Source organism: Ambystoma mexicanum, chromosome 1p (genome assembly GCF_040938575.1).
Source record: "Ambystoma mexicanum isolate Mex_15411 chromosome 1p, UKY_AmexF1_1, whole genome shotgun sequence".
In the NCBI taxonomy this organism is placed as follows: Eukaryota; Metazoa; Chordata; class Amphibia; order Caudata; family Ambystomatidae; genus Ambystoma; species Ambystoma mexicanum.
Window position 1 is genome coordinate 397,612,860 of NC_090921.1, and position 25,274 is coordinate 397,638,133.

Here is a 25,274-nt window from a genome sequence, read left to right on the forward strand (position 1 = left end):
TAGGATCATGATGGCATACTGTCGTACTGAGAGGAATACCTCATATTTACATAACGCTTATACAACAACCCCAGTCTCTGGTTTTGTGCTGACAAAAAAATAATCTAAAAAAATCCTATAGGTTTTATGGACTCCCATAAAGCCTATAATACTTGGACGTAAAGAGGACAAAGGTGTAAATGTGGAGCACATTAACCACTACACTGAATACATAGGCTAATTGTTAAGAAGAGGCTCAACTAGATGGGCCATTTAGAAAGGTTTTCCTTGTTCACCGACGAGACAGAAGCCGATTGAAAAGGCAGAAGGGAGCAAAGCCATAATGGAGAAGCGAGAACGGATTGTGCTGCAGGGAACGGCAAAACAAGGTGTTCTCAAATTGCTCTGTGCAGGCAATGCTCGCTGGAGAGGTGCTGGTCAACCGGGGAAGCCGCAGGCAGTGACAGCGGACCACTAGTAAACCCGCAGTCGCGAGCAAGCTACTTATGCGGTCGAGTATTGAAGCAGCAGCCTTACTGGCAGATGGGCGCAGAACAACGGAAGAGCTGAAAGGTGGTCCCGGAAGACGCCACCCATGGGTGAATACTTTGCAGCAGCAACGCGATACTGGTCAAAGGCAGTGCCAGGCACCAGGGGAGTCTTCCCAGAGAAGGGGGTGGGGGCCTCCCGACCAGTAGCTTTAAAAACATAATTTTGTTTTTCGAATAACCAGAGAACAAAGACCTGTTGCAGTGTGCCCAAGTCGTACTATGTGAAATGTCAATACGGGGAAGGTTGGAGTAAGTGTTGCCATAAGACAATGAATATTAATGAAGGAAGTGAATATTAATGAAGGAAGAGAGAAAAAACTTGAACAAATCTCCACATATGAGATGTTGGTGTAGAGAAAGTTGGGACAAGTAATGCCTTAATCCGTGTAAGTGTATACAGTGAAGGAATGCAACTGTGATATACTAAGACATTGGGAGCATTAAAGAGAAGTCTGGGTGAAAAGGTGCACCAGGCAAGAAGTAATTGGGTATAAGATACTGGCAGGAGAGTACACCGGGGGGGGGGGGGGGGGTCTATAGACCCCAGAAAGGGATTCCTGGCAGGGGAGAATACCAGGTGATCCAGGCCCAAAGACCTAAAGGGTTCCTGGCAGAGTATACCAGAAGCCTTTCTAAAATAAGTTATTGATTTAAAAGAGAAATTTGTGTTATTCTTAGAAAATGAATATTTGGAAAATAGTTTTGCCGTCCTTAAACAGTTGTTTGAAAGAGACAATTTTGACATCCATGAGAAGTGGTTATGGGAAAGAGTCACTTATTTGAAGGGAACACTTTTCCCATTCAAACAGACACCTAGGGGAAGGGAACTCCCCCCCCCCATTTAAATCTAAGGATTGTCTTGTTGAAGTCATCTATTCGCTTTTTGAACACTTCTCAGTAAACTTACTTCAGAGACATTTTCCTCATCCTCTTAGTTGTTTTTATCTAGTGTGAGTGTCGGAATAATACTTTGGACACAAGGACAGTGTTTATGATATTGACGACAAGACAGGCAAATCTTTAGTTTTAGTTTCCTAAGTAGGGAAACTCTGTAGGATAGGTACAGATGGGTCCTTTTCTTTTAATGCAGATGTCTGATGTTAAAAACACTACCACTATGTGCCCACCTCTCATTTCTGACCCCTCACTTGAGGCAGCACCTACATAATGAAACCAAGACAAGTTAGAGGGTTGTCCAGGGATAAGGAGGGGCTGACTGAATTATCATATTCTCACTGTGTAAGTGACCCCCACAACAGGTCCTCTGGAGCCAGGAAGGCACTACTGACCTGTTAACAGACATTTACACTACAAAAGGGAAATGATGGATGAGACCGGCCACCTTTGTAGAGTAATGTTGGGGTCGGCTGATTTGTGCCATAATATTTACACTTTTACACAATTTGCTTTTGATGTTTGGGCTTATTGCCTCAATGCTTGTGCTCCAAAACTTTCTCTGTACTGTGCCTTGCTGATTGTTGTAAGTCTACACTGTACCCTACAGGCCAACATACAGAAGGGCACTTCTCTTAGGTTTTTGGGGTTTAGACCCTGAACCACTATATCATCTACCTATATAATGGAAACCTTCTGTTTTTGCTTTCGTGATATTTTTTGTTAATCTGGATTTGTATAGCACACCCCTGGTATTTACACAGCGTTTGTGACTAGCTTCTCATGTGATTGTCAAGTTATTGAGATGTGGTAGCTAGCCGTGGTTTATAACGCAAGGGTAGTTAAATGGACAGTTCTAGCTGGGGGCCAGAAAAAGGTGGGGGGGGGTGTGTGATAAGTTAACACTTGTTGCTTATGTGTTGCAAAAGTAGTGACATTGAGTTAAGACACTGTTGAATTCTAGATGTATGCACATTTAGATGATATGCAATTATACATGTCTGGCACATACATAGTTGCAATGTGCATTGATATTTCATTGCATTTTTATTTGTAATTATTGGGCAACAAGAACCTCAAGCAGATAGCATCTGTGGAATATAGTAGCCTGTCCTTTGGTAATGTTGCGATACGGCATGTGGATAACTGTCGGCGACTAGCTCAAAGTACATGTCTAGCCTTGCTTTATTATTTTTTAAGTGGTTCTAAAGTTGTAATATCAGCAAATCTGCTACAATTTGTGAGCGCTGAGTCTGTGCCATGGCATAGCATGGTCGTACCTAGCCAAACCTGATATACTGCAGCCTATCCAGTCATAAACAGACATGACCAGCATAAGAATGCCAACACTGGCCTCTACAGACACCTCCCATTATGAAGTGCCACTGCCAATAATAGCAGAAGTAGCGCTGCAGCGAGCTGTATAGATCATACACACACCCACGAATGCTCCAGTGATTCAAAGTTAAGGGAAGGGTCCTCGCCGGTCAGAGGCCTGGAATGAGCCATCTCGCAACACTATCTCTCATTCACCTTATCTCCATCTCCTTAGTAGTTGCAGATCACTGCCAAACTTCACCAGAAAGCTCTGTTTAAGATGAAATTAATGAGCCCCAGATCTACAGTTTACTGACAAATTTGGTAAATAAAATGCTGTTATAACGTTCCAGGTCAACCTAACGAAATATGAAGACTGCCCTTAAATTGACAAATCAAACAAAATGCGGTTTATCCTCGGTGCCAGCATAGAATTGAATCCATACAAGAGGTGCCTAACGGGTGGGCCCATGCCAAGCAAGAAAGATCCAAGTCCCACAACATAGGGTGCGAGGCCCTTCTACCTATAGGGGGGCACTTCAGCTGTGGAAAGGTGAGGACGACGGGCTGGAGAAGCATGCATGGCCAGAGAGGGAAACCATGTCTGCTACGACCTCGCAGCAGATAGTACACATGCTCAGGGCGGGGGAGGGATGAGGGGGGGGTGGAGGAGAGTCACTCTCGCCAGGCTCATTCATGCAAGATGGCCAAGAGTTGCTGAGGATAGTGGTGTGGCTCTCTTTGACCCTGAATGTTTGTTTCATTGCCCTGCAGGTGGTGGGGACAGTGATACATCTGAACCATGGCTCACTTACACTGTGGTTCTCATTGATGATCACTACGTGCTGGGGAATAGAACATCCACTCTGTATTGGTGCCTTTTTTCCCTGTAACCATCATTCTCCTTTTCTTTTCTGATTGGAGTGGGTAGTAGATGTGCTAGACAGTGGCTCACTTTCTCATTCTTTTTTGCAGAGATGCTATTCTTGCTGATCTTGATAAGAAGATGGCAAAGAGTGTTGATGTGGCAAACACTACTTTCCTGTTGATGGCTGCTTCAATCTATTTCCATGACAATAACACAGATGCAACCTTGCGATCACTGCACCAGGGAGAAAGTCTGGAGTGGTAAGTGCTAAGATGACTCCCTTCAACTAGATGCATGTTCTAGGATTATTGGCACTCAGTTTATTCCACCCTTGTATATATTTCAAGCATTATTACATTCCTTCCTAGCCCAAAAAGCCATTCTGTAAATTTATGTTTACCGCCTTTCCTTCCAATGGACCACTTTGCAGCAGTATTTACCAACGCAATATATCTACTATTGTACATGTCCATCTGATGATGTAAAAAAAACTGTGTTCATGGTTCTTCGATACAAGACCTGTGTTCTGTTTTCACATTCCTTTTCGCTTGAATTACTTCTATAAATCTTACTTTGCAGTCACACATTCATCTGTTTTCCAATCTTGCTCATGTGATAAACTCTCAATGTTTCCTTTGCGCCTTGTAGAACTGTTCTCTCCCCTCCATGACAATTTTTGTTTTTTGTGTGGTCCTTTTCATCCATCCTGGACAAAGTCTGTTAATAAGACTTTGTTAGGCAGAAAGTCCAATTTTACCGTATGTGGTAGCCCATGTACTGTTTGCAGGCTTCTCTGGGCTTGTGACTTGCTATTATCCCAGGCCGGCTGAATCTCAAGCCAGAAGGAAATTGTGGTTCGGTGTTTTTGTACTCAAGATTCCATTTGACTCCTAAGACGGGGGGAGGTGGGTGGCGGGGATCAAAAATGTACCCCATAGTCTCTCAGATTGAATAGCCTCCCTCTGTTAGTTATTTGGCTACAGTGGTGGTTGAGATTTAGTCTGTGGGAAATAGTTCCACTGGGCGGTCTTCAGTTTACCTGGCTGTGGTCCTTTGAAACCCCAACTCCATTTGTCAAAAGGGAATTTGTTGTTCCCTTGAAAACCTGAGCCGTCACATGACTATCCCTTGTCCCTCAGAGTGTGTGATTGGGGAGGTGGGCTTTTTTGGCCACGGCTATAGTTGGCGTCCGTCTGTTCCAGGACTGGTGTTGGTTGCCAGCCTGAAACAAGTTCTACTTGGCATATGTAGATTGTTGGCTTGGCCAATTTGGGATCATTCCTTTGTATGAGTGACCTTTCCAGGATGCCTGGCTATGTGGGAGGGATGGTCTCCTTTTGGCCGCCGACCCCTTTTAATTATGCTTTGTGATCGGGTGCAGTGTTCACTCACTCATTCATTCCCGAGGGCGCTTTAAAGCAGACCCCCCCCCCCTCCCCACTCACCTTGTCTACAGCTGGAGCTCCTATCCTCCTCTCTGTAAGGCTTACTGATCAAGGAAGGACTGAAGCTCTACCCTAACGCCCTTTGACGTCCCAAACAATCTGATAACGAAGCTCTGCATCTCAAGTCGATGAAAGGAACCATCTCCAACACTCCTTTCTCCTAATCCAATGGTTCACAAAACCTGCTTGAAGGCCTAGTGTCCCTGAAGCTCCTGATCAGGCTTGCTTTGCTGGATCCTGAAGCGGGGGGCCCCTTCGCTGCAAAGACCCTGAAGACTCTGAGCCAAATAGACCCAATATTTTAAAGCACAGGACCCCAAGCAAGCACTCCCCTTATGTGTCTCCTCGTCTGGGATACTCGCGAGTCCTCTGCTACCTGCACTCGTGTGGCTGCACTGCCAAACTCTCCTTCCTGGTTCACCATTTGTGGCTAGCTCCTCCTGTGTGTTTTCTTTCGATCTTTCTTTATCTGCTGTTTGATGGGGTCTTGCCAAGCTGACCCCCATACTCCAGGGCCAGATCCTATCCCTAAGGGCGTAGTGGAAACCCTGCATAACCTTCAACTGCAGCACTCTCTTCTTTCTGCTCTGATCTGGGAGTCTTGAATAATCTTCTTCCCAAGGGTCCAGGGGTCCCATTTGCACTGGAGTGCCACCACTGCAGCCCTTGTTGGTCGCTGAACCAATGTGCTCAGCAACAGCCTCTGGAAACCGCCAACTGCAGTCCCATAGAATTACTCTCCTGGTTATCTAGGACTGACGGCAGGATTTGTTCTCCATTTTTTTTGTTAGGGTAGATTTTCTTTTTTTATGCACAATCCCCTCTACATGTGAGTCCCCCAGCACTATTTGCTTATGGATTTTTGGTCTGTTAACTTGAGTGAGTGGGAACCTTTTTCCACACTCATTCTTTTCCCGTCTTTTGGGATACTTGGTATTTCTGTGTATACCTTTTTCTTGGAGTAATACTTTCTTCCAAGTTTTATGGCATCTGTCTTTGACTTTTGCTAGACACAACACTCTCTGTGCAGCGTGACTGAGGAGCCCCTTGGGATTCCCTTTTTATTTTCTGTCATAAGAGGATATTTCTATCATTCCTATATTTTATATTGTGTGATCAGCACACCACACCTTATGTGGAGTGTTGAGGGTTTACACTGTATCCCCTTTCTCACTGATCCTGTTACTTTTTGAATGGCTGGTGGCAGTGTTTTTATCCTACCTACTTTTGGGCAATTTGTACTCCCATGCTGTTCTCGGAGCCGCAGTAGTACACAGAAAGATCACCATTGACCCAAAATGGTGACCGTGTTATTTGTTTTTTTAACTTTGTTTTTATTGACATCATACATATAAGGCAGGGTGCACGGGCAATCCCTGCCAGCAATACATTGAACAAACCTAAATTACAGTTTTTTTTTTTTTTTTTAATCTTTAACTCTTATCCCACCAACCCAACATTTTAAACATACCAGGTCTAGAGGTTATGCAGGTTATAGAAGCTTCAGAGAGAACATTTGAATATCTGTATGTTCTCCAGCATTGGAGCTTTCATATGGATTCACATGCTTAGAATATTCCCCGTCGTCAGGCTGGGAATCCTCAGTAAATTATATAGACCTGACCCATAGGAAAAATGTGTGTTGACACTTTTGTGTCCTATCTACGTTGTTTTGGGACGCGTACGCCTGCGCCACTAGGATGTAGAGGTATAAGTAGCCCCGCCCCCGCGGCTCCCTCAGATTACAACCGTCTTCCAAAGTAGTGGGATTACCTCGAGTATCTACTATTTTTGCTAGGTTGTGCGTATTTCTTCTTCGACTTCCCTCAAATGTCTGGAAAGGCGTTGTTTCGTCCGTGTGCTACATACGGTCTTAAAGTGTATGAAGGTGATGGGCATATGGACTGTGTTACTGTCTTCACCCTCATCATTCGGCCGACACGTGTGAGATCTGTCAAGGCTTTTCCCAGAAGACCCTGAAGGACCAAAACAGACGCCTGGTAACTTGGCTCGATGAAGGGGCGGGTGCATACCCTGCATCGGAGGTAGGCTCTACTGCCTCGAGATCTAAATCTCTGGTGCCCCCTCGTCGCTCTGCGTCGGCAGAGCCTCCGACGAAGAAACCACGTTCATCGGAAAAACACCCCTCTGATAAACATCCTGCGAGGGACTCTTCGTCAAAGAAAACGTCACCACCTTCCTCTTCATCAAAAAAGGAGAAAAAAATTGAAATCCTCCTCGGAGACGGCCATGGCTCTACGTCGAGTGTCGTCGACCCACCAGAAGAGTTCAAAACCGGCGAGTGCGCCACAAGGCTCTGCGCCAAAAACTTTGTCGACGACGGTCAGATCGTCAACGTCTTCTTTCCCATCTGCGCCTGCTCTTCCTGCGATCACTTCGGCGGGTCAAACAGCAGTTATGAAGAAAATGTCGTCGACTGTGGCACTTTTGGTGGGTTGGCTACCGGAAGTTTTCGACCCGATCTTGCCTGAGGCCTTGTTGCAACCAGAAGCGGCCCTCTCCATCTCGTCGGCGGAGGATGACCGTGGTCCGATCGTACAGCCGACTGATCTGGGGTTACGTGCAATCAGTTCGGTGGAGCTCCCGAGTGGAAGTGCCATCCCAGCCGCCTCTTCCTTGCTGAATCCCCAGTCTCTATTGTCCCTAGAGGTGTTGAACACGTTACAGAAGCTGTTACAGCGTTTGGACACGCAGTTGCCTAACACTAGTGTCCCGACGGTACCGCAGGCTACGCCGGTCGTCGCCGAACTGTGCCCGGCTCCTCGCTCGACGACCAGAATACCTACAACTTGCCCGGTGGAGGAGGATCGTTCTCGCCCACACTCGGAGGAGGGAGAACTGCCGGAGTCGGAGTCAGAACGTGAAGGGTCTCTTTCAGACGTCTCATTATCCCCCTCAAGGGACCCAACATGGGAGTCGGATGCGGAGATGGAAACTCCAAAGAGCCCGGCACAACCATCACCGCCGGATGACATCGGGGCCTTCCATGCAATGATGGGGAAAAGCGTGTGCGGAATTTGGCCTAGCACCGGAAGAAGTAAAGAAAGATTGCTTTCTCTTCGATCATATGGGCAAGAGAAAAAAATCAATGTTTGCTATCCCCATTTTGGACCATGTCTGGCAAGAGGGGTTGAGGACCATGAGTCATCCTTTCTCAGAACCGGCGATAAAAGGACGGTTGGAAAAGAAATTAAGCGTGGTCGCAACACAAATGCACGACCCCGCCGGACAACAATGCCAGGAGACAAGATGCGTTTGGAAAGAAGGTATTGTCAGTCGGTGCAACTACAGTAAAAGCAGCCAACTCCCTGGCCATTATGGTGCAGTATGATAGAGAGATGTGGCATCGTTTGGCACCTATCTGCCAGAGGAACACAGGCAGTCCGCTATGCTGCTAGTACGTGAAGGGGAAGAGGCTTCCAATCACTCCATAAATATCGCTGTCGACCTAGCGGAGGCCGGTTTTAAACAAATCAATAACGGCGTACTGTTAAGAAGGCAAGCCTGGCTTAAGTGCACGACTTTTAGACCGGAGGTGCAATACAAGGTGCTGGACATGCCGTGCAAAGGGGAACAACTGTTTGGCGAGAAAGTGGATGAAGCCTTGAAGGGCATGCTCGGTCACTAGGAGCCCTCCAAAGTGGCAGAAATTTTCGTCCTTTCAGAGGAGCTTCCGGAAACTCCCGGTTTGGATCACCTAGAGACCGAGGTTTCGGTAGACCCTCCTACTCTTCCCAAGGCTACAGATGAGCAGCCCAGGCTACTCGTAGAGGCAGAGATTATCAGTCCTCAAGAAGGAGAGGCTCCTACTCATCGTCGGCAAAGGATCGACAGGCAAAAACCCACCAATGACAAGTTTCAAGACGTCCTGGGAGGCAGAGTGTCTCGTCGACGAGTGGGAACGCATAACAACGGACCAATGGGTTTTGGACACGATACATCTGGGTCACTCCCTACAGTTCAAGGACAAGCCACCACACATTCCGCCAGTGTTCTCGCCACAATCCCATCTTCAGATACTGGTGCAGGAAGTGACGCTTATGCTGCAGAAAGGGGCTATAGAACTGGTCCCGGTGGCAGAAAGAGGAAAGGGAGTGTACTCCCGTTACTTCGTGGTCAAGAAATCTACGGGCTCTCAACAAGCTGCTAAAGAATCTAAAGTTCAAAATGCTTACACTGCAAGAGATTATCCGATCAATACAACCGGGAGATTTTTTGTCGTCGCTAGACCTTCAAGACGCATACTTTCATATCCTGATGCGTCGGCGACACAAGATTTCTGCGGTTCGTCGTCGTCGGACGAACCCACTATCAGTTAAAGGTCCTCCCATTCGGACTAAAATCGTCTCCCAGGACGTTCACGAAATGTTTGGCTCCAGTGGCAGCCTGGTTATGGAAGGAAGGTCATCATGTGTACCCATATCTGGACGATTGGTTGGTAAGGGGGTTATCTCCGGAAAGGGCACGGGACAGTCTGAATGCCACCATGTCCCTCCTACAGCGTTTGGGCTTCGCAATAAACTTCGGAAAGTCCTCCTTAACGCCATAAAGGACCTTGGTCTTTCTGGGGGCGGAGTTCCAGACGCAGTCAGGATTGGTAAAACCATCCGTCGAAAGAGTTCGGAAACTACGGCACAAAGCATCAGAATGGAAAGTCAACACCAGTGTGTCAGTAAGAAGGTACATGTCCCTGCTGGGGACCATGGCGTCCTGTATACCCTTGATCAACAATTGTCTCTTCAGCCCATTCAGGAATTCTTGACGGATCGATGGGCACAGAGTCAAGGTCGTTGGTTGGACAAATTGACCATCAACAGCAAGCTCGTGCAGGCACTTCAGTGGTGGAGAATCTCCAAAAATCTAACAAGAGGAAAGCCCTTACTGGAACCTATGTTCCAGATGAAAGTGGTGACAGATGCTTCTCTGACTGGATGGGGAGCTCATCTGGATTCCCTTCAAGTTAAAGGTCGGTGGTCATCGGAGGAGTCCAGCCTTCACATCAACGTGCTGGAGTTAAGGGCAGTGCGTTGGGCCCTGAAGTCCTTTCTACCACGCATAAAGGGATCCGTTGTACGGATAATGACAGATAACACGACAATGATGTTTTACCTGAGAAAATAGGGAGGTACTCGCTCCAGGACTCTGTTCAACGAAGCCCAGGAGATCTGGCATTGGGCCCTCCGCCAAAGGATATATCTATTGGTGTTCCACTTACCAGGAGTCAAATGTGCAAGCAGACTCTCTCAGCAGAGAGATGAATGGACTACACGAATGGGAATTGAACGACCAACAACTACACCGTGTCTTCGAAAAGTGGGGTTGTCCGGCCTTAGATCTCTTCGACGAGAGAGAACAGGAAGTGCTCACAATACGCAAGCAGGTGGCCACAGCAAGACTCGCTGGGGGAAGCGTTCTCCATCCCGTGGACGAACAAGTTTTTGTATGCGTTTCCCCCTCCCCCCCCCCACCCCGTTTCCACTCATACGTCGGACGCTGCAATGGATCCACAGATATCCATGTCGGGTGATCCTGGTGGCGCCGTACTGGGCGAGACAAGTGTGGTTCTTCGATCTACTCCATCTTTCAGCAGCGGAACCCATGAGGTTCCAGAGGATCCCGAACCTTCTGTCTCAGGACAAAGGGGCGGTTTGGCACCACGACCCGGACTGCCTCAGTCTGACAGCCTGGCTCCTGATTTCTCTGAGTTTGGTACGTTAGCAATTCCACCGGACTGTTGTCGCATTTTGCAAGCTGCAAGGGGGCCGTCCACGAACGCTTCATATACATACAAATGGAAGAGATTCTGTAGGGATCAGCCAGGTTTACATCCACTTAACATCACACCGGAGCAGCTTCTACCATACTTGCTACTCCTGGCTCAAAAAGGTTTGTCTTTTAGATGGGCCATTTCGAGATTTTCTTGGAAGAGACCTTCAACTCCATTGTTTAGTGACCGGTTGATTAAACATTTCATGAAAGGATTGTTCCAAACTTTTCCTCCAACGAAGAAGTTTCCTCCAATCTGGAGTCTTAACCTGGTTCTAGCAGCACTAATGAAGGCTCCTTTTGAGCCGATGTCGTCATTGAAATTCTTATCGTGGAAACTGGTTTTTCTGGTGGCTATTACTTCGGCTCCACGTCTGTCAGAAATACAAGCGTCCGTGATCGATCCACCATATTTGAGGTTTTTCAAAAATAAAGTTGTGTTGGCTACTAACCCTCATTTCATTCCTAAAGTCCCTATCATGTTCCATAAGCACTCTTCTATGGTGCTACCGACATTTTTTCCAACACCTTCGCCTGCTGCGGAGAGGACTCTCCATACGTTGGACGTGAGAAGAGCTCTGAAATTTTACCTCCATCGCACTCAAAATCTCAGGGACACAAGACAGCTATTTGTGGCTTATGGCCCTTCGGCTAAAGGTAAAGCAATCTCAAAACAAGGACTGTCCCGATGGGTGTCATCTACCATTTCTTTTTGCCACTCAAAAGCTGGGAAACCGCTGGAAAAACGTCCACGAGCCCATTCGACGAGATCCACTTCGGCGGCGGCATTGTGGTCCGGGATTCCGCTGGGTGATATGTCAGGCGGCTTCCTGACATAGTTTACCCGGCATTATTGCCTTGAACAACAACATGCTGAGGATACACAGATGGGTCGTGCAGTTCTACGGCACCTGTTTCAATAAGGTAGGCCCCAATAAAGGGGGTATATCCTTCGGCTAATGTACGTTAAAGTGTTGTTTTTTAGCTGTTCATGTACTATGATTTGAAGTTTAGCCGTGGCGAATATGTGTTTATGGTTCTAGTGTTATTGGTTTGCATACACACCTCCAACTATGGGGGATACTACTGTACAATCTTTTCTAAGCATGTGAATCCATGAAAGATCCAATGCTGGAGAAGGGAATAGTTTCTTACCTGTAACTCCATTTCTCCAGCATTGGTATCTTTCATGGATTCACATGCGCCCGCCGGCCTCCCCTAGCATGCAAACCAATGTCCCCCCCCCATACTACTTTGGGGGTCGAAATCTGAGGGAGCCGCGGGGGCGGGGCTACTTATACCTCTACATCCTAGTGGCGCAGGCGTACGCGGCCCAAAACGACATAAGATAGGACACAAAAGTGTCGCAATTTTTCCTATGGAAAAGGTCTATATAATTTACTGAGGATTCCCAGCCTGACGACTGGGAAGATTCTAAGCATGTGAATCCATGAAAGATACCAATGCTGGAGAAATGGAGTTACAGGTAAGAAACTATTCCCTTCTCCAGCATTGGATCTTTCATGGATTCAGGGGGGGGGGGGGGGGGGGAGCCTTAGGGAGGGGCCCATAGCAGGTCCCTGACTTTTTTTTGGGTGGGTGTGGACATCCTCAATGAAAGTCCAATATGTCCCCAGGTCATCCCTCATGTTCTCTAACATCACCCGGAGTTGGGCTGCTTTGTCTAAAGTCCGGGAGGCCAAATCCACCATGAGACTTAGGAAGAGTCAAGGTAGAAAATTTGACTCTTGTTCTTTTACCGGCCCAGAGGAACTGAAGGACTCGGGACTGTAGTGCCTCAAAGAAGGCCTCCGGGATCGACAGTGTTATTTTGTCACTATTTTTTTGTTTGCTTGTCCCTTCTTCGTCCTTCTGCTGTGCTGGGTGGTGAAGGTTCTGTTTTGACTTTTGTCTTCGGCGGGATCCCTTTGTGAAGCCGCCAAGGCTCCAGTGTCTCAGGACAGAAAACTGGGGTGGACTCCGAAACTCTGCTGTTCTTGGTCTTCTGGTCTGCCTGCCTGGAGCCATTCCAGACTAAGCGGCTGGCTGGCTCAAGTTTGAATGGTGCATGGGTGCTGATTGGCTGGGCTACTGCATAAAAGGCATGGATCCTGAAGCTGAAGACAAGCCGACCCCCTGCAACCTGAAGATGAGTAAGAAGACGAGAGATGTCTGCAGCTGCTTCAGACAACTGGAGATGCTTTCGGAGTAATTGCTGCTGTCTAACCCTTTCTTCCAAGTGTCAGGAGAACTCGAAGAGGACAACTCGCCTCTTTAGACTGTTGGGATCAATCATGCTTGAGACGTCCTGCATTTCGAAGCTGTGACCTTCATGGGCTGCAAAGTACCAATACCCTGGGACCTATGGCCACTGTGCAGTGCATAGTCTGCCAAAGATCAAATCCTCCCGACTTCTGACAACTCCTTTCGGGCCTCCAGAGACAAGATTCCACTCCTTGAAGACCCCTCACCAGAGTGCTGGACCGAGCAAGCGTTAGGGATCGACCGGCTGTAATCGTTCTTCACTGGTGCTTCCCAAAAGTTGCCAAAATCCTGGAACCCCGAAGAACCCTTTGGCGGAAGCCTCTTCGCTCACTGCTGCTGCGAGAAACACTTCAGTGCCCCTTCTTTTGTCTTCCTGACCCAAAATCAGGTTACCGGGTCTGCTGCTGCATCGTGCTGCAACCTCCTTTTCTACGCCTAAGGTACTGAGACTCTTGGTAGAACTTGCATAGAGTTGCTTTGCTGATCTGGAGAAGAGATGTGAAATCACAGCAACAATATAGCTGTAGATCTGGCCGAAACTGTCTTTAAGCAGATCGGCAATGGCGAAGTCCTTAGACGCCAGGCATGGCTAAGCTGCACAGACTTTCACCAAGAAGTGCAGCACAAGGTTATTGATATGCTGTGCGAAGGTGAAAATCTATTCGGCGTCCGAATCGAGGAAGCCTTGAGGCCATGAAGGCAGACTCAGACACGTCTAAATCTCTCACTGCTCTGCAAAACAGGCAGTGTAAGACTCGACAATGACTGCCGCAAGGGCAGTCAAGTAGGAGGAAATGTGGCGTTCTTCCTCAACGGGTGGCAATCCTTGAACTACAGACAGATGGGTGCTAGATGCAGTCCAGTAACAGGCCGTTACCAGTCTGCATATGCATGTGCGGACTTTTAACGGCCTGTTACTGGACTGCACCTAGCTGGGAACCATGTCCTCTTGCATTCAGCTGATTCCCCACTGTCGCCTTCACATGCAGCCAGTGCAAAAATTCCTCGCAACCAGATGGTCCCAAATCAAGGGTTCCTGGTCAGACAAGGTAAACCTCTCCCAGACTCTTGTCAGACACTCTGAAATGATGGACACACCCCTTCAACATCACAAAAGGATACCAATGGGGGAGCCAAAATTCCAACTCGCCATTGTGACCGATGCCTCCCAAGTGGGATGGGGTACGCATTTAGACTAGCACCAGATCGAAGGCCACTGGTCACCCAAAGAAACCTTACTACACATCAATGTACTAGAGTTGCGAGCAGTACACTTGGCTCTCAAATCCTTTCTCCCCCTAATCGAGAACTCGTGGTACATGTCCTCACCGACAACACAACCACAATGTTTAACCTGCCAGAGCAAGGTGGGACGTCTTCAGACTCCTTATCCCAAGAAGCACAGACCATCTGGCATTGGGCCATCCGGCACAGCATTCTGATTCAAATCTTACACTTACTAGGGATTCAGAGCGAACAAGCAAGCAGATCCCCTCAGCAGGGTCTCCTTACAGACACATGAGTGGCAACTGTACAGCATCCAGATAGCTAACTTTTTCTCAAAGTGGGGTCATCCCCCTCTGGGTGCCAGCCCTGACCACAAACCATGCCAAAAACTTGCCAGCAGGATTCCACATCCAGACTCAAGGGGACGCATTCTCCTTCCCTTGGAACAGGGTTTTCGCCTACGCGTTTCTTCCCTTTTCCTCATAAGGAAAACCATACAGATGATATGCAAGGCTCCTTGCAGGATAATCTTGATGGCCCCGTACAGGCCCAGGCAGACCTGGTTCTCCGACCTGCTTCAGTTGGCAGTGGACGATCCGATTCATCTAGGGTACCAGGCCAATCTTCTATCCCAGAAAAACAGGATGCCTTCGAGGTCCCGGTCGGACCAGGTGGATCGCTCTAGCCATGCCGGCTCCAGGTCCCGGTCCTCAACGCCCTCGAGACCGTCTGAGCCTGTGAGGTCTTCAAAGAAGACCTCGGCGCCATGTCCGTCGAGGGACTCTTCCGAGGCTCTGCCTGTGAGCAAGTCATCGACGCCATCGAGGCCGTCTAAGGACACGCTCGGGGCTCTGCGTCGAGGCCTGTGTCGAAGCCATCGGTGCCAGGCTCGACGCCGATTCTGTCAACGCCTTTCTAGGATGCTTTATCGGAGGTACCCCGTGCATCGGTGGAAACACTGAGGAAGGCCCTGAAGAAGTCGGTGCGACCTCTCTTTGAGCCTTTTTCTGTGCCCTCTTCCAGGGATTTATTCCAGTCCTTGATACTGGATTATATTTCTGCGGTGGATGAAGGGTCTGAGGAAGGTTTGGTTCCGGATGAGGTTCCTGACGAAATATTGTCTTGTCATAGCCAGATCGAAGACTTGCGTCAGTCGTTGCACGACGCCAGTGGTCTTGATACCTCCCCAGAGGTTGAGTTTGGCAGGCCTGAGCCTGGTACGCATGCGGACTCTTCGTACAGGCGGCTGATGTCGAGGGTGACAAGAGTACTTGGGGTGGTCTGTGCCACCAGTAGATTTTCTGCAGGATGACTAAGGTCCACCAACTGACCCGGTACTGCCATTCCATATGGCCTTGCAACGAAGGGTTTGCGGAGGCTTGGACTGCTCCGGAGAGTCTCCCGGCAGTGGCTAAATCGTTGCTGAAAAAGTACCGCCCAGCCAGTGGCGACCCTGGCTACTAGTCCATGCACCCTACTCCAGAGAGTTTGGTGGTGCAGGCGTCTACGGCCCCAGCACAACAGGCATCGTACCCTACCATCCCTCCTGACAGGGACAACAAACTGTTGACGGTTGGGCGAAGAAAGTCTTTTCTTCAGGGTGTATGGCTTTGAAAGCAGCCAACTGTGTGTGCGCCTTTAGCACGTTTCACTCGCACTCTGTGGAATTGTTTCATTGGCGGCTGAACGTATTACCGAAGGGGAGGAACAGGATGGCTTTCTTGCCCTTGTACGGATGGCAAGGATGCCATGTGTGAATCAATTCAGTCGGGTCTGGACGTGGCAGACTGTCAGCCGGTCCATGGCAGCGAGCACCGTGATGCGCAGATTTGCGTGGTTGCGGAAGTCGGGATTTGCTCCAGATGTACAAGCCTGGCTTCTCAACATGCCCTTTGATGGTGACCATCTTTTTGGCAGCAAGGCTGACGAGAGCCTTGAGAGGTTGCAGACCTCCAAAGCTGCAGCAAAGTCGTTGGGCGCTGCAGTTCGCCAACCTCCGCCTTTTCGTCCTAGGGGACAGAATGGAGGGGAGGTTCCCTTCTATAATCTTCCTTTGGTAGTTTGAGGGGGGCTGCAAGTCAAAGGGGCCAATGGGAGTACCAGAGGTGGAAAACAAGGTACTCGAGGTGCCAAGGCCGCTTGGGCAGTTGCCTCTTTGCCCTCAGGCACTGTCGCAGCCGCTTCAGCTCAGTCATGAGGCCATGTCCCATGGTTCGCCGGTAGGGGAAAGGCTGGTGCAGCATCGTGTAGAATGGACTGCCATTACTTCAGATGTGTGGGTTCTGGAGATCATAGCCCATGGCTACTGTCTTCCTTTCCGGCAGAGGCCTCACGAAAATCCACCAGGGAATCTCTCTTTGAAGAGTACGGATCCTCTACTTGCGCAGGAAATCAAATCCCTGCTGGAGAAAGGCGCCATAGAACTGGTGCCTGTAGCGGAGGGGAACAAGCGATGGTATTCCCCTTATTTTTTTGATTTCGAGAAAAGACTGGGTATTGAGACCCATTATGGACTTGCGTGGTTTGAACAAGCTCCTCAAGAAGGACAAGTTCAAGATGGTTACTCTCTCTCCAGGCCCTTCAACTTCAGGACTTATTGGTGTCTCTCGACCTCAAGGACGCTTACTTTCATGTGCCGATTCATCCCAAGCACAAGAAGTACCTGAGGTTCGTGGTTTGCGAATCGCACTTTCAGTTTCGGGTCCTGCCATTCGGACTGACCTCTACCCTGAGGGTTTTCACCAAGCTCATGGTGGTGGTGGCAGCGTATCTCGGAGAAAGGGGGAATTCACGTCTACCCCTACCTGGACGATTGGTTGACCAGGGCGCGCTCTCCCGAACAAGTCCTGGATCATTTGTCCGTCACCTGCCACTCCCTTCACAGGCTGGGCTTCTCCCTCAACTTAAAGAAGTCCCACTTGACGCCAACCCAGCGGCTCCAGTACATCGGAGCAGTGCTCGACACATCCCCGGGGCAGTGTTTCCCTCCCCAGGTGAGGGCTCATCACATTCTGCAGATAGTGCACAAGTTTCAACATGCCCAGAGTCTCCTGGCATTTGCGTTCTTGAGGTTGCTAGGCCTGATTCTGACGGATAACACAGTGGCCATGCACTACCTCAACAAAAAAGGGGGGGGGGTGCAGGGTCACTTCCTCTGTGCAGTGAGGCGATGCAGCTCTGGTTCTGGGCCGTCCAGCAGGAAATTTCGATCTCATCTGGCCGGAGACGAAACAAGACGGCGGACGCTCTGAGCAGGCAGAGCGCGATCTCTCACAAGCTGGTTCAGGAGATTCTCCTGGAGATCTTCGCCCTTTGGGGGACCCCACGATTGGTCTCTTCGCCACCAGTGTCAACCAGAAGTGCAAAGGTTCTGCTCACGGGAATTTCCTCCAAGAGGAGCCTTAGGAGACGCGTTCGTAGTGGAGTGGTCCTTCCCACTGCTGTACGCGTTTCCTCCAGTCCCCGTCATTCCGCAAGTGCTGTGGAGGTTCGGTTCGCAGATGATCCTCATTGCTCCAGCATGGGCCCAGAGAACGTAGTACCCGGACCTTCTCGACTTGTCCATCTGCCCTCCACGCTGTCTTCCCTTCCGAGACGATCTGCTCTCGCAGGAGTGGGGGGGGCGGGTTTAGGTATTCCATCCAGAGGTCAGATCCCTCAACCTTCACTCTTGGCTTCTGAAAGGTTGAGGTATAAGGATTGGGACCTCCCTGAAGACGCGATGGAGGTGTTGCTTTCGGCCATACGGCCTGCAACAAAGTCCCTGTACCGTTGTCGTTGGAGAAAGTTCTACGACTGGTGCAGGGTTCAGAATGTGGACCCTTTTTCATGTGACCTTCCTGTGGTTCTGTGCTTTTTACTTTCTTTAGCCCACAAGGGCCTGCAAGTGGGTACAATTAAAGGTTACCTGGCGGTGCTGTCCATATTTAAGTGCTCGTCTGAGGAGTGTTCTTATTTCAAAATTCCTTTAATTTCTCCGTTTCTGAAAGGGCTCACTAATGTGTTTCCATCGTCACCTTTCTAAGGTGCCCGGTTGGGATTTGAACCTGGTTCTAAAATTCCTCATGGGTGGTCCATTTGAGCCTTTACATTCTTGTCCTTTAAGACTGTTAACCCTTAAAACTGTATTTTTAGTTGCGGTTACTTCCGCTCGCGGAGTGAGTGAGTTGCAGGCACTTTCTGTTAAGCCACCCTTCAGTGTTTCATAAGGACAGGATTGTCCTTAGGGTTCGTCCTTCCTTTCTTCCAAAAGTTGTCGGAATTTCATTTAAGCCAGAAGGTCATTCTTCCGGCGTTCTATCCTCCTCCGCATCCTGGTAAGGAAGAGGAGAGGCTCCATAGGTTGGATCCTAGGAGAGCTTTAAGTTTCTACATTTCACGCATGTCCCGGGTCAGAGTGAACGATCATCTCTTTATAGGATACGCTGGAAGGCGTTTGGGACAAGCTGTACTAAGCAGACTTTTTCTAGATGGATTATCTTGGCAATTTCTGAATGTTACCGCTTGGCGGTTAAGGAACCTCAGGTAGGCTTACTGGCCCATTCCACTAGGGGTGTGGCTGCCTCTACTGCTCTGCAGAGGGGAGTTCCCATTCGTAACATTTGTGAAGCAGCCACATAGGCTTCGGTCCATACTTTTGTAAGACACTACTCCCTAGATTCTATCCATGGGCAGGATCTGGCCTTTGGCAAGGCGGTCCTTTATTCTGCAATAATTATGCTTTCTAAATTCTTTTCCCTCCTCCGTACGTTGGTACTGCTTTGGGAGTCTGTCATAGATATGGAATACGTCGGAGGAACCAATCCCCTCGAAGAACAAGTTACTTTCTTACCTGGTAACGGTCTTTCGATGGGATGTTCCGCGACGTATTCCATATCGTACCCTCCCAGCCTGCCCGACTACAGAATTTCTTAGGCGATTGCAGCTTACGTTTCCGCAAGGCTTTCTGTGCTCATACTGGCAGAAGATTGGTGCCACACGTTCTTGGAAAAAACTACAACTGAGGCTGCGTGCGTCGCGCGTCCTACTTGTAACATCCGGTGACGTCCGCTCGTCGGAGGCCCTCGAGGACAGTGTATCGACGTCATCGACGCAGATGCCGAAAAATGTTCCGATCCCATCGAAAGAACGTTACCAGGTAAGAAAGTAACTTGTTCTTCTGTACCTTTCCACCGAAGAAAGGGATTCCACCTGTATGGAGCCTGAACCTGGTCTTGGCAGGATTTATGAAGGCTCAATTCGAACCCATGTCAACAACCCACATCCAGTTTGTAGCTTGGAAGGTGTCTCTTATTTATTTATTGCCCATTACCTCTTCTAGATGGGTTTCAGAGCTCCAAGCCTTGGTTATTGATCCTCCCCATCTTCGGTTCATGAGAGACAAAGTGGTTCTCTCCACGAACCTGCATTTCATTGCTAAAGTACCATCTGAATTTCATAAAAATGCTACCATCACTCTACCCAAATGCCTCTTCTCCAGCAGAGAAGACCTTGCACTCGCTGGATGTCAAAAGGGCATTTAAATATTACTTTGATTGCACAAAATCTTTTAGATCCTCTTAAACAACTCTTCTTAGCCTTTGGTCCATCCAACAAAGGAAGATCCATATCGAAACATGGCATATCAATATGGGTTACATCTACAAAATCCTTCTGCCATGTAGAGGCAACAGGCCGTTGCATTCAACCACCAGAGCGCAAACAAGTTAGATATTATAAAGATGTGTACATTAAAGCAAAAGCATACATCTGTAAGGTAGAGAACAGGACAACCCCAGAAGCTGCAGTGCTTACCTAACTGGAACAGTCGTTGAAGGACTGCCCTTCCCATCTGCACATACTCGGCATGCTGCTGGTGAAAGCAGTAGTGCCTTGTGAAAGTGTGGGGCACCCCCCGCCCCCATGTTGCACCTTGGCAAATGTCTCTGATGGGTACCCCTGAGCAGAGAGGCAAACATCCTTTATAGGACATCCTCCAGCTCAGAGTTGTTAAAAATCTGAGGGGAAGCTGCTGGGGCGGGGCTATACACTCGACGACCCATTGGCGCTGTCAAAAGCACCCACAACAATGTTGATGGGACACAAGGTTTTTCCATGGGGAAAATGACTTAAATTAAAGTTAGCGGGGTTTCCCAGCCTGACTGGGAATATTCACACCATGTGAATTCATGAAAGACGCCAACGCTGACGAAATGGAGTTACAGGTAAGAAACTACTCCCTTACTTGCTATGGAAGACTTTCTGAAACTTGTGAACTTTCTACAGCTGTGCCTTACATGTTTTGCCCTCCAATCTGACTCCGAGACACATCACTATAGGGGGGGTGGACATCTGAAGTGTTTAGACCTCTGTGAAATTATTGCAAAATATTTGCTTACCTTATGTTGGTTTAGTCTCATTTACTTTACCTGAAACAGATATTCGAATGGATTGTGTCCTCCCACATATTCCTCATCTTGTGATAAATCGTTAGCTCCAGCCTCGGAAAAAAAAATTCTCGGCAGAGGGCGCTGTGCTTGAGGTCGTGGCGTCGATTGTCCCTCGACGTACTCCGTACTTTGTCGACGTCACCGATGGTATAAGTAGCTCAAGCCGCGCCCGTTGCTTCAGTTCCGTTTTTCCGATCGCTTCGCTATCGAACGGCGCTCTTCTATTTTCTGTGAAGAAAATGTCATCATCTTCGACACCCAGAACTGGGTTTAAAAAGTGTGCAGATTGTGGGTCTAAGATGTCGATTACCGATCCCCACCGGATTTGTGTCTGGTCTCTGTTCCAGTCACCGAACCGACGACTGCGGCTCCTGCCAATCGATGACCGAAAAAGCTCTTCGTGAGAGGAGAGGTAAACTGTCGGTGGGGAGGGAGGCCTCAAAAAAGGTTTCGTCAAAAAAACATAAAGCGACTGATTCTAAGGGATCGGATCGCCATAGGCACTCGAAGAGATCTCGATCTATAAGTAGATCGAGACATTCTTCGTCATCGAATAAAATGAAGAGGAGACATGGATCTCCCTCATCTTCTTCAGAGTCGACCGAAGAAATTCCTTGTCCGACTAAATTAGATTCTCCCAGTAAGTGGGAAGAATTCCGCAAAAAGATGATGGAGGTTTTCGAGAATGCGGCCTCGACCCCCTCGAAAGAACCTTGAAAAAGCCATACCCCTAAGGTCGCTCCATTGGACGACAAAGGGAAGTCCAAGGCTACTAAGGCTAAGACCAGTACCGTCGAGGAATACAAAAAACCTCGAGTCGACGTAAAACCGTCGCAGAATCTTCGAGTCGAGCACCTCTCCAGTGCCGGCCAAGAAACACAAATCGTCGAAGACTTCGACAACTTCGTCGACGTCGATAATTTCGACACCAAAGCCAAATGCGTCATCGACGCCATTATCAAAGTCATCTTTGAAAACTTCGACTTCGAAGACACCCTCAAACACATGGAAGAGGAAGAAAGGAGATTCACTTCTTTGCCCAGATCAGACCTTTTCAAATCTATGTCTGCAATATATGAAGAGTCTGCTTCAGAAGAAGACGAAGTTACTCCTTTGGGAGTTACTTATGGTACAAGACACGTTCCTGAAGAACTTATTGACCATGAATCTAGAATGAGACCTGAGTGATACTCTACATTTTGCCAGTGGAGTTGACACATCCCCAGAATTAGAGTTCGCCAAACCTGATCCTGCAGAGCATGCAGATGCTGGGTAAAGGGGTCTTATGACCAGGGTTGTTGAATACATGGGTTGGGGTAATACTTCACCCATTTTTGAACAAGATGACATGACTGATATTATCGTCAAGGGACCTCAGAAGGATCCTGTTCTCCCTTTTCACAGGGCCCTTCAAAGGACTGTGGAGAAAAACTGGGAGAAACCAGAAACCATTGCTGCTGCAGACAGCACTTTTCCAAGAAAATATAGACCAGCTGGATCGGATCCTGAATATTTGAATAAACATCCGACTCCAGAGAGTTTAGTCATTCAAGCAGCATCCACTTCAAAACAAACTGCTTATCCAACTATCCCTCCAGATAGAGAGGATAAAAAAATGGACGACTGGGCACGTAAAGTTTTCACGTCAGGCAGTATGGCACTTAAGTCGGCAAATGTCACCTGTACCCTAGCCAGGTTTACCCATACCCTGTGGGACTGTATTTCGGCGGCGGCTGATCATATTCCGGAAGGCGAGGAAAGGGAAGGCTTCCTGAATATAGTCAAAGACGGGAAGGAGGCAATGGGAGAATGCCTCCAGACTGGACTGGATACTGCTGATGGTATCAGCAGATCCATGACTGCAAGCGTTGTGCTACGCAGATTTGCGTGGTTGAGGAAGTCGGGATTTGCACCGGACGTGCAAGCTAGACTCCTCAACATGCCCTTTGATGGCTCGAGGCTCTTTGGCAGAAAGGCTGATGAAAGCCTTGAAAAACTTCAGACCTCGAAAGCGGCAGCTAAATCACTTAGCGCCTCTTTGCGCCAGCCTCTAAAACCCTATTCCGGCTCATCTTCCTGGAGGGGTCGTTCTTTTCGATACTACTCCTCTTTTGGTAGAGGAAGAGGACAGGCCTCTCAAAGGGGCAGGAACACGGGGAAGAGGTGCAAAATCAGCCTCAGGAGCGGCATCTGTACCGTCAGCCACTCCTGCAGCCGCCTCCAAATCCCTCTGAGACCTTGTTACACAAACCACCAGTGGGAGGCAGGATCTCTCAACATATGAAGGAATGGCGGGGCATTACCTCAGATGCTTGGTCACTGGAAATAGTAGCCCAAGGTTACTGTCTCCCCTTTCTAAAAAGGCCTCAATCATCCACCGGGAGCCAACTCCGTCAAAATTCCAGATCCGCTCCTGTTGCAGGAAATTTTAACCCTGCTAGAGAAAGGTGCCATAGAAGTGGTACCTGTAGCGGAGAGGAACAGGGGTTGGTACTCCCCATATTTTCACATCCCAAAAAAGGACAGAGGACTGAGACCCATCTTGGACTTGAGAAACTTGAACAAGTTCCTCAGGAAGGACAAGTTCAAGATGGTGACTTTCTCAGATCCTTCAGGCTCTCCAACTCCAAGATTGGTTGGTATCATTGGACCTTCAGGATGCTTACTTTCATGTGCCAATCCATCCAAAGCACAAAGTACCTGAGGTTCGCGATTGGCAATTCTCATTATCAGTTTCGAGTTCTGCCATTCGGGTTGACCTCCGCCCGAGGGTTTTCACCAAACTGTTGGTGGTTGTGGCAGCAAGTCTCAGGAAAGGAGGTATTCACATATATCCCTACCTGGACGACTGGTTGATCAGAGCAAGTTCTCCAGAACAAGCTCAGGAACATCTTTCGATCACCTGCCACTTCCTCCACAAACTGGGCTTCTCCCTCAATTTCAAGAAGTCCCACATGATACCAGCCCAGCAACTCCACTTTATCGGAGCAGTCTTGGACACTTCATCGGGAAAAGCCTCGCCTCCCGAAGTGAGAGCTCTCCACATCCAGCAGATGGTAACAAAATTCCAGAATGCCCAACGTCTACCGGCCTTCTATTTTCTCAGGTTGCTCGGCCTCATGGCATCCTGAATTTTTCTAGTACCAGAGGCCAGGTTGAGAATGAGATCCCTTTAGTGGGCACTCAGAACTCAGTGGTCCCAGTTCTCAGGGAATATGTCGGATCTTCTGCAAGTCCCGAGCGCAGATGCTCAGGATCTTCTATGGTGGGCTTGCAACAACAACATTCTCAAGGGAGTCTTTTATGGCAACCATGGCCGGAGATGACGGTAGTGACGGAACGCCTCACTCACGGGGTGGGGAGCACTCACCAACGATCTGACAATCCGCGATCTTTGGTCTCCATCGGAGTCCAAACTACACAACAACCTATTAGAGCTGAGGGCAATCAGACTAGCTCTGCAGGCCTTTCTGCCCTCTGTACAGGGAAAGAATGTTCTGATAATGACGGACAACACAGTGGCCATGTACTACCTCAACAAGAGGAGGTGTAGGGTCACTGCCACTGTGCAGAGAGGCAATGCAGCCCTGGTTCTGGGCAATATGAGAAGGAATCTCTGTCGGCAATTCACCTAGCCGGAGAGAAGAACACGGCGGCAGACGCTCTGAGCAGGCAGAGCACGGTCTCTCACGAGTGGGAGCTGGCTCAGGAAGTCCTTCTGGAGATCTTCGCCCTTTGGGGAACCCCACAAGTGGATCTGTTCGCCACCGCGATCAACCGGAAGTGCGATCAGTACTGCTCGAGGGAATTTCCTCAAAAGGAGCTCTGGGAGACGCATTCGTAGTGGAGTGGAAGTTTCCACTGCTGTACGCGTTTCCGCCAGTCCCCGTGATTCCTCAAGTAATCAGGAGGTTGAGAAAGTTCAGGAAAACCATGATCCTAATTGCCCCGGATTGGGCCAGGAGGACGTGGTACCCGGACCTTCTAGACATGTCCATCTGCCCTCCAATACGTCTTCCGCAAAGAGAGGATCTTCTCTCGCAAGGGGAAGGTCGGGTTCTCCATCCAGAGGTCAAGACACTCCACCTTCACTCATGGTTTCTGAGAGGTTGAGATACAAGGATTGGGATCTTCCGGATGACGTAATGGAAATCTTGCTTTCGGCCAGAAGACCAGCGACAAAGTCTTTGTACCGATGTCACTGGAATAGGTGCTTTCTTTTCTGCTACATCTAGCTAATCTGGGGCTCCAGATAGGAACAATAAAAGGATACCTTGCTGCGCTGTCCATTTTCAAGCGCTCCTCGGAAGAGGTTTCATACTTCAAAATACCGTTAATAATTCAATTCTTAAAGGGGCTCACTAATGTATATCCTCCAGTACCTTTTCATGTACCAACCTGGGACTTAAATTTAGTATTAAAATTCTTGACTTGCATACTTGCATCTGGCGAGAATTTTTTTCCGAAGCAGCGAAGCTGGAGATAACGATTTATCACAAGATGAGGAATACGT

At 48.6% G+C, this 25,274-nt stretch overlaps 1 protein-coding gene across 1 annotated transcript in view; it reads left to right on the forward strand.

Moving 5' to 3' along the window:
• COPE (COPI coat complex subunit epsilon) overlaps positions 1–25,274 on the forward strand; it is a 224,787-nt gene that overhangs the window by 66,692 nt on the left and 132,821 nt on the right. The window contains exon 4 of the mRNA XM_069649168.1: positions 3,717–3,869. Coding sequence (XP_069505269.1) covers positions 3,717–3,869 — 153 coding nt within the window. The remainder of the gene's footprint in view (positions 1–3,716; positions 3,870–25,274) is intronic.